Source organism: Equus asinus, chromosome 13 (genome assembly GCF_041296235.1).
Source record: "Equus asinus isolate D_3611 breed Donkey chromosome 13, EquAss-T2T_v2, whole genome shotgun sequence".
Lineage (NCBI taxonomy): Eukaryota > Metazoa > Chordata > Mammalia > Perissodactyla > Equidae > Equus > Equus asinus.
The window spans coordinates 9,735,689-9,747,629 of record NC_091802.1 but is presented as its reverse complement, the minus strand read 5'-3'; the positions used below and the strand labels follow the sequence as shown (position 1 = coordinate 9,747,629).

Genomic DNA, 11,941 nt, shown 5'->3' with positions numbered 1-11,941 from the left:
CACCTCCACCGTGACCGCCTCCTACAGGCACTGTCTCCTCTCCCTGTGGTCCACTTCTGTGTCCTCCTGCTTCTGCCCTTGTCCCCTGGAGTCGGACAGCGAGCCCTATAGCAACGAAGTCAGGCCATGCGCTGCTCATCTCGGACCCTCCTACACAAAAGTCAAAGAGCTTCTAAGGCCAGCAAAGTCCTGCAGAAGCTGTCCCCTCCTCTCCATCCCTCTGCTTGGCCACACTGGCCTCAAACGAGTGGGTGACCCCCAGCCTTTAACTGGGCCACCTCCTCTGCCTGGAACTTTCTTCCCCAAGCTACCTGCTGGGCTCCCTTCCAGGTCTCCTTGTCTTTGATCAAATGCCACCTTCTCGATGAGGCCACCCAACTACACAATTTAACATGGCAACTTCCCCACCCTCACCCCTGGAACCACCAATCCCACTCACCCTCCCCTGTTCATCTTTCTCCATAACACTCAACACCTTCCACACACATACCCATGCTCTGTAATTTTGTTATTCTGTCTACGGCTTGTCTCTCCCTGCTAGAAAGGAAGCTCAAGAGCAGGGCTCTTTACCAGTTTCATCCACTGTGTTCCCAGTACCTACAGCAATGTCTGGCACACAGCAGGTGCTCAATAACTACTGCATGAATGAATGGATGGATGGAGGAGAAAAGAAATACTAGCCAGGAGCCCCTTCTGTTCACAGGGACAGAAGTCACCAGGGGAGGGGACTGGGGCCAGGGCCAGGTGTGTGGGTCTTGCAGCATGGTACCCACCTGGGGGTCAACGCCCAGGGGCCCTCTGTTCCTCTGCTAAGTCATCAGGAGTAAAATCATCACCAGTCCTGGGAGCCCAGGAGGAACAGAGACCGTTTGTACAAGGAAGAATGTGGCAGCTTTCCAGGAACGGGGGTCGCTCGGCGGGACCCGGCGTCTCTGGACGGTTTATCTTACACGGGATGAATGTCAGCATCTCAAGTGTACACACAGAGCCCAAGACAAAGATGAGAGCATTTGACTTCCTGAAAACGCTTTATAATAATGCAGAACAATTATATAGAGCAAATGCCTTCAAAATTTAAACCCTTTAAACATTTAATTCTTCAGCATTAATACACATAAATGCTATTACGGTGGGGTGAGAAGGGCGAATGACAGCCTCCATAGGGAGCAGAGTTCCAACAGTGTTACTTATAAATTATAGTACATCAATTTTATTTACTGATCTAGGCAGCCAGAGGATGGAAGGGTATACAATGTGGGGTAAACACATTCATACTGGGATGAGGAGTGTTGGCAGGAGACACAGCTTTTTAACATTAAAAATGTATAAAGTATTTAGCAAAAGTTACAGAAAACAGACCAAACAAGCAAGTTTATTTTGTTAGAAAATTCCACTTTCATAGAGTTTGCTGATGTGCTCATGTCTGTGAAAGGGCTGCCCCTCAACCATCTCCTTCCAAAGGGCAGAGATGCAAACATGGGGCCCCTGTCACCAAGAATGGCTGGTGTCCCTTTGAATGTCTGTCCCTGGGTCCACATGGCTGCCTGGAGGCCACAGCTCCCGAGAGCCGGTCTGCTGTGCGTGACGCTGGAGGGGGAGCATCTCCACTCGACAGATGAGTACACAGAAGTCCTGAGAGGGGATGCAACTTAACTTCAGGTTATGGGACTGACAACTGAGACAGCACGGCAGGCCAGGTGCCAGGTGCTTTTACTCTCCATCGCTACGTCACACCGTCCCCATCAGAGCACACATGTCCTGGACCCTTCCCATTCCACTACTGCAATCCCATTAGGGATTCCCCTCAAACACAAAGGGTCCATGCCCCCAAAGCAGTGCACAGAGCGGGGCCAAAGACCACCACAATGCCTCTCCTGCAGAGGCACCCCTAACACAGGCTCCTGACAGAGCCACGCCACGGCATCTAGAGGCTCAGGGAAAACGGAACATTGCTTTACGCCATCTGTCAGTCTTTTTCGCACCCAAACCTGCTGCAACAGAAAAGGCCCGACAGAAATACTACTCCCGTGGGGGAGATGTGGAAGTCCTCCCTGGCAAAATTCAACCCAGAAGCTACCCTTCAGTGTGACCCACTGTGGGCTTGGGCCCCTCGCGCCCTGACCTTCAGAGGCCTGGATCCTGGATCTTCCATTTGCTTGGAGAAGTGCCTGGTTGCCTCCCAGGGGTCACTTCCCACTGAGCACGGCATAATCAAGACACGACTTGGAGTGGTTACCTCGGGGCTCAGGCCCATAGCCTGCCTGGCATTAGCTGGGTTGGTCCTATCTCTGCCACCAGATGCCACCACTCAGTGGGGTGTAGGCACAGGCCAGGCTCGGTGTGACGGCCAGCTGAGCAAGGCTCCAGCAATGACAAGAACCTGAGGGAGGCTTGACCTCATGCCTGTCCTGCGTCCTTGGAAGCAGACATCAGGACGTGCTGTCAAAGACCAGGGGACGAGACCCAAAAGGTAACCACTTGCGCTTTCTTTAAGGGTCCTGGGAGGAACTACCTCATTCTCAACAGCTCATGAAACTTAATTTTAGTTCCATTTGCATCTAAGCAGAGAAGTGCCAGAGCACGCCTCTCATGAGGATTCCAGGCAACACCACGCACAACTGACAGGATGTGCTCATGGGATCCAGATAGGCACCACCACGTGCGGAGGGTACAAAACTTGAAAAGAGGAGGGGAGGAGGGTTGAGAGACCATCTAGAACAAATATCCTTAGTTGGCAGATGAAGCAAGAGAGATCGAGGAAAGGACTGAGATTAACCCAAGGCCAGCCCCCTGTCTTCTCATTCATGCTACGTCCATTCGCCTTCCACACCCACCAGTGTTCAATAAATGCCAAGGACTGTGCGAGCTGAAGGGAGGGTCCCCAGGAGGGAGCAGATCTGCTAGCTGAGATGCAAGCTTCACGGTTCAGCAGAAGTCGAAGGCAACTGAGACCCCACCCGCCCCCTCCCTCCAATCCCTGGCAGCTGTCTGCATTGTCAAAAACCTAAAATGAACGAAAAAGGCAAGTGTGAGCCCCAAGAACCACTTGTGGGCATAGCTGGAATTCGGAGGAGCCTCGGGAGCTGTAGGAAGCAGCAGGCTGGAAGTAGCCGTGCAAAATACTGAAAGACCCCGGGCCAGGAACTCCAGGGCAAACAACTCGCTTTAAAAGCAAGGAAGCAGTGTGGGACACCCGTGCAATGGACCACTGCTCGGGGATGCACAGGAATAGACTCCTGACACATACAGCAACACGGGTGACGCAAAAGCATTAAGCGAGGGAAAGCAGCCAGAGTCAGAGGCTACATCAGCACGACTCCATTTATAGGACATTCTAGAAAAGGGGAAACGATAGGGTCAGAACATCCATCAGTGGTTGCCGTGGGCTGGGAGTGGGAGGAGTGGATCGACTAGGAGGAGCCTGAGGGCACTTTTTGGAGTGACGGAAATATGATGTTGATTTTGGTGGTGGTTACAAGACCGTATGCGTTTGTCAAAATTTACTGAACCGCATACTTCAAAAGGGTGAATTTTACTGCATGTTAATAAACCCCAATGCTGTATGTCAAATACCTCAATAAACCTGGAAAAAGAAAGGGCAGTGGCTCTTATGGGGTGGAAAGGATTATGGGAATAAGATGATGTGCTGGCGAAGCAAAGCATGCTGCCCATCTGTACCCCACTTAACATTGTGAAGTGCTTTCCCCACCTACAAGATCACCAGCAGGTCTGCCGAGTCCTGCTTAAACTCTCCTGGTCAAGGCCACTCACCGCTGCAAGTAAACTCCCTTAAACAAGCCGAGGGCTTTGACGTCCTTTTAATTCTATGGCTTGTATTTCCAAGAAGGGACTTTGGCTCAGCCAAGATTTTTACGCACCCATCCACGAATCTCGTAATTGATTGGTTTTCACAAAGGGAAGAGAAACAAACCCTGGTTCATGAATGTGGACACTGTTTCTGTCTGCCGCAGTCACTGAGCAGCCCCGAGGGGCAGAGAAGTGCCTCCTACTGCAGGGATCCTCCCTGGCCCACGGGCATCCGGTGGAGGCAGAAGGGAGGCCCAAGGCGGTGCCTGTGGTTTAGGTGGCCAGTGTTTTGCGATAATCAAAAACAGTAGAAAAAACGGAGAGGAACAAGTAGCTTTTCCTGGAGGTTGTCATGGCAACCAATTCACTTTGAACAGTCTTAAAGATATTTTAAAAAATCAGGTTTTCATAGACTAAGTACACCTGTGTCTCCCAGGTGAAGGCAGGTAGAAGGGGCTCACCTGTTCTCAGAAATGGAATGATGGGTGTGCTCAGGAATAACCCAGACTCACTCACTCTGAATACACCCAGGCAAGCCCTCCAATAACCTAGACACCAAAACAAACACGAGACCACCACAACCCGGAGAGACTGCTGCTCCCAAGTGCACTTCCAGTTAGTCTAGATGTCATCCTGATCTTGATCTCATCCACAGGGGTGCCCTGGGAATAGGGATGGGGACCTGGACTTGCCTCCAGCTCTCAATTCATGGTGTTTGCTTCACAACACTCACTGGCCATCTTGAGCTTCATTCTTCCTCTTTGTAAAGTGAAGGGATTTATTGAAAACAAACCTCTGAAATTCGAGTTGGGTGCAGGCTGTGAGGGCCTGAGGACCAGGTGCTTCAACTCTTCTTGCTGCCTACCTTCCATCCGGCGGGTAAATGCCACATGGCAGGAGTTTGTATTATAATTACAGGCTCCCAGAGGGTTACATGTGGAGGGGTACAATGTTCCCACTCTCCAGAAAGGTCTAAACATTGCCCTGTCCACATGGAGAATGGGGGGATGGGGGAGGGGGCCTGTCTTGTACACAGCTACATTTCTAGTACCCCGCAAGATGCCTGGATTGTCCCAAGTACCTGCAGAATAAACGAATGAATATCTATCAGAACAACAGACAGAATCTCTAAAAACCTCAAGTCTGCAGAGAGTACCTGTATGTGAATGCCAAGGTTACAGCCCCTCAAGACCCATGGAGGAGAGATACATCTAAATAGAGTAAGAGATCATGGGCTAACCTGGTCACAGGGCCATATCTTGTCCCCAGATCTTAGCACACTGCTTGGCCCTAGCTAAATGCTTGATGAATGAATAAAGGAGGGAAGAAAAAAAGATGCATGTGAAGAGGCTAATGAGACTGCGGTGAGCGGAGGAAGGGGGAAAGAATGACTCTAGAACATAGACTGGCCCAACCTGGGCTACCCTAGAAGAGGCAAGAGAGCCTCCTCTGTCCCAGGGAGGAACAGAAGACTCTGGAATCCTCAGATGGGAAAGAGAAAACAAAATCAATGAGCCATATCACGCTCAAAGTATGTGTCAGTAACAAGGCCATTGGCTTTGAATGTTTGAAAATCATCCACGAATTAGTTTACTAAGCCACAAAGCAGTTACTACTAGCACCCATTTTTAATAAAGAAACCAAGAAATAATATCCTAAAATTGGTAGCTGGTGTCATGGCTTAACCACAGATCCAGACGGGGTAGTTCTCTGTGCCAGGGACAGATCCATCCTGATGGCCTTCGTGTTGGTGAGGGCCTTCACAGTGACCTTTTTGGTTGGGACGTTTCAATAAGGAGAGAAAAGTGACAAAGTTTGGTTTGCTGTAGGATCATCGGCATCTTTCTACCATAAACTATGACAGAGCAATTCTGACTCAATGAAAGAGGTGCCCAAAGATTCAAAACTAATAAGTCATCAGTGCCCAGCATGTAAGGCTGAGAGAAAGACCAGTGAGTTGTGCTCTTAGAATTCTACCCTCGTGGGAGACGTATGGGTCTCGTAAAGCCAGAGTAATCAATGGGAAAGATTAACTAACAAAGACGGATTTTCAGGGAGTGGGTTCTGGGCTAGAATCTGCCCTCTGCTAGCTGTGTGAGCTCCTTCAGGGTCCTTGTCTTCTTCTGGTCCCCTTGAGCTGATTCTCAAGACTCAACATGGTGGAGAACATGTTTGCTGTGGTCCCATAAAGGAAGAAAGTGATGAGCGAGGACCCGATGGCAGTGCTGAAACTCCCAAGTCACACGCTCAGACCAGGCTTTCCCAGGAATCAGGAGATGGAGGAAGGGGAAGGTGGGACCAGCACCAAGCAGGGGCTCCACGCAGGGCTCTAGAACGTGCAGAAGGAGCTGAGAGGCCAAGGTGGCGCGACACTGCCTGGAAGGCGACAACCTACAGTGGCCATGAGAGTCTGAGAGGCCTGTACGGTGCCCACCAGTGCAAGGAAGCTGTACAAGGGACAGGGGTCTCAATCACCCCCTGCACAAGCAGGTGGAGCCACCTGCGGGATGACAAAGACTTGCACCAACCCATCTCTCCATGGGACTGACCCAGCGCCATGAAGAGCCCAAAGGGGGTGGGGGTGGGAGGAGACGGCTTTCCTGCAGAAGCGGCTGAGGGTTGGGGAGACTGGGATTTCCAGAGAGGAGACTTTACAGAAGATGCCTGATCTACTGGGAACCGCAATTCAACGCTCTGGCTCGGGGCAAATCTGCTGAATGAGGTAGTTCCATCCCGACCTCTCCAGGAAGGGCCAGTCTGGGAAGACAGGAGCCAGGCCGCCTTCCCAAGACTCCCAATGATGAAAAGTGGCAGAGAAGGGCCAGGATGTGGGCTCCCAGAATGCAACGGGGAACATAAAGACAGAGGGCCGCAAAGGGTTCTGGGTGCGGGCTGTTGAGCTGAACAATGCCTTCTATCCACAATCTGATCCTGATACTCGGCTTGGAGACAGAGACCTCCTTCCCCTGACCCTCCAAAGCCCTGGAGACAAGGGGGCCAGGGGCCGTGGGGCCTCCAGGGGCACAAGCGTGTGACACAGCTGGCTCTGGATGGGGAGGCGATCCCATGGTGCTCAGCAGGGACCACAAAGTTCCAGCCTCAGTTTGTTCTCGGAGTGGCAAGCACAGCACGGGAGTTGGGGGCTTTGGCCTCAGAGACAAGGGCAGGGCCGTGGATCTGTCTTCTTGGGCTGGGAACACTGGGGGGCTCCCAGCGGGGCAGTGCCGGCCGCCCTTCTGGAATCACCAGCTGTGGCCCACACTCTCCCCTTTCCTCTGTAGACCAGGAGAGCGGGTGGGAGGGCAGCTCCACCTGGCAGCAGGCCCCACGGCAGGAGCCGCCACCGCCTCTCCATGGGACCCCCAGCCCCTCTCCTCGGCAGGACCCCCGGGCTGCACGTGCCCGTCTAGATCTCCATGTCCACGGGGCGGATGTTGCCCGTCTTGTGCTCTCTGACCCACAGCTCCCTGTCTTTGGCTGGGTCCACTTTTCGAAGCAGTTGGTCCACAGGCTCGACTGTCTGCAAGGGACAGAAAGAGGGGACACCGTCAGAGGTGGCAGCCGAGCCAGGGACGTTTCCGCTGAGCCCTGCTGCTCGTACCTCTGCACCTGTCAGAGCAGCCTCTCTAGAGGGCTGTGGCCCCAGGGAGGCCCATGTGAGGGATATGCAGACAGCCGTGACAGTAGGGAGCCCGGAACTCTCATCCCGGTCCTCAGGGTGCACCCTCTCCTCACCAGGTGCACTTTCCCCTCCAGACCTCAGGGCTGGATGAAAGGGCAGGGTGGCCTCAAAGGCTCAAGGTCCGTGACCTCTTCCTCCATCTGTCCCCAAGTTTACCATCCGAGAACAGGTCAAATGAAACCTTAGCTTTAGATAGTTTGACTATTTCTAGAATTTTTTCTTTTGGTAAGAAATTTACTAGGGGAGGCAATAATGTCTTTAGCTATTTTAACTGTCATGAGCTTCTCCACCTTCAGGGTAACAGCTCACGTGCATATTTGTTTCATGAGGTTGGGATGGATCCACGTGGCCATCCAGGATAATCTACAAATCGATCCCAAGGGACACCCACAGGCCCGAGCACCTGCCCACGGCCCACCTTCAGGGCACACTCATTTGCAGTGGCCACTTAACCTGCCACAGCACAGCACCCTCGGCTCTCCCTTGGCCCCGGGTCCCCCAGAAGCCCCGCTGGCCTTGGGCCGAGGGCAGGAACTCACGCTTTGGTTGAACATGTCCGTCTCGTGCCGCAGCTGTGTGTACTGACACAGATGTTGCCGGATCATCTCTACCCTCTCTACCTCCAGCCGCTCCAGCTCCTGCAGAGGAGGAAAAGACCAGAGACCTCTGAGCGTGTGCCCTCAACCTGGGGACCTTCCCACCACCCAGGTCCCAGACCACTCGATACATAAAACACAAGTCGCCACCTGCTTATCCTGGATCCCACCTGACCCTCTGGGGTCTGAACTCGACCCTATCTGGGGGTGAAGATGAAGGTGGTGATGATACAGCCGTTATTTCCTGAATCCACCTCTGCCGGGCGCGGTGGGTGCTAAGAGCTTTACACGCATTACTTAATTGTCCTCATGATAATTTTAAGAGATAGGTTCTGTCTTTATGTGCATTTTCCAAGCAACGGAATTAACACCCAGAGAGTTAATGTCACTTGTCCAAAGCAACACGGAATTATGGGAGGAGCGGGATTTGAACCAAGGTCTGTTATGCTCTTAATCATGATTCTGCACCTGTGCAGCCCCAGCCCCAGTTCCCTGACGGGGTGGAGAAATGGGACACGCACAGGAGCTTCCGTGCCTAAACTTCTGGGGCTTTTTCCCTGGGCCTCTGCTGAGCAGCCTGGTCTCCTCTGTGCACCCCTAGTGCTGTGGGATGGACCAGGCCAGGAGAGGCAGGGGGCTGGGAGAAAGGTGGCCACAGTCAACGGGAAGAGAGGACAGGGTCTCTCCTTTAGTTTCTAGGTGGTTCTGCATCTTGGGAATTGAGGAGATCAGGCTGTTATTCTGTGTACAACTAGGTCACCGCCCAGGTGATTAACCAGGGAGGGCAGTAAGCAGGGGGCTTAATTAGGAGATTAACCAGGAGGAAAACTAGGTCACCGCCCCTGGGGGAGGCCTCTAATCTGCTCTGGTGGGCTGACACCTGGGAAGGCAAAGGGTTAGTCCTGTGCCAGACGGACAGGGGTGGCTTCAGGCAGTGGGACGATTCTGGCATGATGCTTCCTTCATCATCTGGCCTAGTGGCCCAAGTGTCAACCCAACTTCACTGTCCCACTCAGGTGGGTGCTGACAGACAAGGAGATGCTGCCCCTTCAAAAGAAATACTCAGGAAGGCAAAAAAAAGGTCTGATGCCTATTCCCCATGCCTCTTGGTCAGAGGCCTCCCCTCCATTCCTCCTACGCAGTTCCCCCGGCCTCACCCATTTATATGCCTTGCATGGATCTCCTATCAAGGACCCATAACTCTTTTGGGGGTGGGGAGGGTCATGCTCCCTACAACTTGGTTATTTGCCCTAAAGGGCCCACTGTCTACTTAGCTAGGTGCATCCTCAGTTGACTTTGACTTGCAGGGGACAGCCAAGGAGCATATACCAAGACCCGACCCTTGCCCATGCTCACACAGCTAGGAAGAGCCAGAGCAAGGATTTGAATCCAGAGACTGGCCCAGAGTGGAGGTCTTGACTCCAACACTAGAGCAGATCTAATGACCATGTCTATAGTCACTCCCATTACATCACCCCTGTGCCCGCCAGCATCGACCCAGGGCTTCCTGAGCACCAGTCCGTCCCTGTATTGAGACGCTTACACATCTCCGGTTACTCACCAATGTGGTGGTCACCATCTCTTCAAACCACTTGGACTGGGCCTGGTTGTAGAGGTCCACACAGCGCATAAGGTCATCTCCTGGAAAAGGCCAACACCACCATTCACACTCCATCCTGTCCTCGCCATGGCTGCCTTCTCCCCACCTGTGTCCCACAGCCATGCCCTCTCCTCTCCCTGGGACCATGGAGACCATTGGAAATGGGGAACAGAGCAAAGGAAGGGGGCAACCCAGCACCACAAGAGACGAGCTTCAGAGTGTCCATCTGAACTTGACTCCAGACACCGAGAATTCAGGATGGATGGGTGTATGGGTGGGTGGGTGGGTGGGTGTGTGTGTGGGTGTGTGTGTGTGTGCAGGGGGGTACTCCTAGGAACCCCAGCCCTAGCATAAGCCCAGAAAATGCTTCCCCCTCTAAAGATGGTAGTTTCATTTCCATTGGAGAGTCCTGCTTGGTGAAAATGTGTCACGAGCAACTTGGTACTAGTTAAAGAAGAGAAGCTTGCAAGTCACACCTGTGTGTGTGTGTGTGCGTGTACAAGTGCAGATATCATTCTGAAAAACAAAATACTGTGCCTGGTGGTTTATGGCCCATTCATGTGCAGTAGCGGCATGAAAACATGCACTGGAGTGCTACGCACCAATTCCAGGATAGCGGTGACCTTGGGCAACTGAGAAAGGATGAGTGGGAGGGAATGAGCTTTCTGTAGCATTTTATTTCATAAGAGAGAGATCTGAAACAAACATAATTACTCAATCTTGATGGCTAGTATATTTTTTTCTGTAATCATATATACGTTTGAAATATTTTGTAATTAGAAAGAAAACAAACTGTAAAGTAATTGCCAATATTCCTAAGGTACCAGCATCTGAGAATCTTGCTACACAAAACACAGCTCCTGCAGCAGCAGCAGCATGCCCTGGGAGCTTGCTAGAAATGCAGCTCTCAGGACACGCCCGAGACCCAGTGAATCAGAAACCGCATTTTCACAAGATCCTCAGGGGACCCACGTGCACACCACAGTTGGAGAAGCCCCACTTGAGCGCATGGCTTAGTCTACACGCAGCGTCCTGATCGTTACGGTTCCAGAGAGGAAAGCATCACAGTGGGAAAGATGCACGAGCCAACCAAAGCCAACTTGATTTATTCTTCAGATCTAGCAATTCAAGTAGATTCAAAGTTATTCCTGTAACATCATCACCTTGCTCGTGTGTATTCCAACATGAAAGAGCAAGAAAACGGGGAGAGGTATGTCCACCTGACCCAGAGCCCAGCTCAGTCAGTAACCCCTCCCTGGGGAACCACAATGCTGCCTGGGAGATGAGCCTTGAGTAACAGAACCAAATCAAGGGCATTGTTCATTTTGCTCTTGTCCAAGGCCAATGACGAGGCCCTTGATTCCAAGGAGGACTGAACTAGAAGAAAGAACGTGGATATTTCATTGCAAATGCATTCCCACCAGGAGCCTGGCCCTGACCGAGGATGGGGTCAGCATGTTGCCCCATAAACGTACAATATGAAATTCCCAAAGCCGTATGGGTCAATCACGATTTTGAGAAAATGCTTCGAGAATTTCTGCAACGTCAGGAAACAGGGTAGGAGAAGGAAGAGTGTGTCTTCTCTCCATGGAGCCCAAGGGTTTGAAACCAGACCCTTCTGAACAGTACAGCTTAAAGACACGGATTCTGGAACCAGAACACCAGGGTTGTCATACCAGCGCCACTGTGTACTAGCCGTGCAATCTTGGACGAGTCAATTAACCTGCCTGTGCCTCAGTTTCCTCATCTGTAAAATGGGGACAATAATGGTACCTTCACAGAGTCATGGTGAAGATCAGAGAGGTCGACATATGTAAAGTGCTTAGAATGCACACTGGCACAGAGTCAGCACATTAACATGAGCTACGTGATGATGATGAGGATGGCAAAATGAAGTCAAGCCCCCTGAGGACCCAGATGCGTGCCTTCCAGTAGGCTTGGAAAAGATGAGGGACAGGAAGAGAAGGGAGCAGAGGAAAGAAAAGCTGACATTTTCTGGGTAACAGCCTGTCCAACCAAAGGATGGCAAGCCAAGTCTTTGGAACAAGAGAAGAGAGAATTCTGGACCAGGTGCTCCATAACCGTCAGTTTTGGGAAAGTTCCTCATCCTGTTTGTCATCAGTTTCATCACTTGTAAAAGGCTATAAAAATATCTCCCTGTGGCAGGACTGGGGGATTAAAGAGAGAATGCTCGAAGGCATGTGGCCTGGTGCCTGATACACCGAGACGGCTCAAAAAGGTAGAATTTTTACATCT

General features: G+C 51.8%; 1 protein-coding gene across 19 annotated transcripts in view; it reads right to left on the bottom strand.

The window, feature by feature from the left end:
- Window positions 1-1,073: 1,073 nt before the first annotated feature.
- Window positions 1,074-11,941, bottom strand: part of GAS7 (growth arrest specific 7) — a 218,138-nt gene continuing 207,270 nt past the window's right edge. For all 19 annotated transcript variants that reach the window (XM_044744435.2, XM_014864143.3, XM_044744450.2 and 16 more), the window contains 3 exons: window positions 9,647-9,726; window positions 8,029-8,127; window positions 1,074-7,327 (listed from right to left, as the gene is read on the bottom strand). In XM_044744435.2, coding sequence (XP_044600370.1) covers window positions 7,214-7,327; window positions 8,029-8,127; window positions 9,647-9,726 — 293 coding nt within the window. In that variant the 3' untranslated portion in view covers window positions 1,074-7,213. The remainder of the gene's footprint in view (window positions 7,328-8,028; window positions 8,128-9,646; window positions 9,727-11,941) is intronic.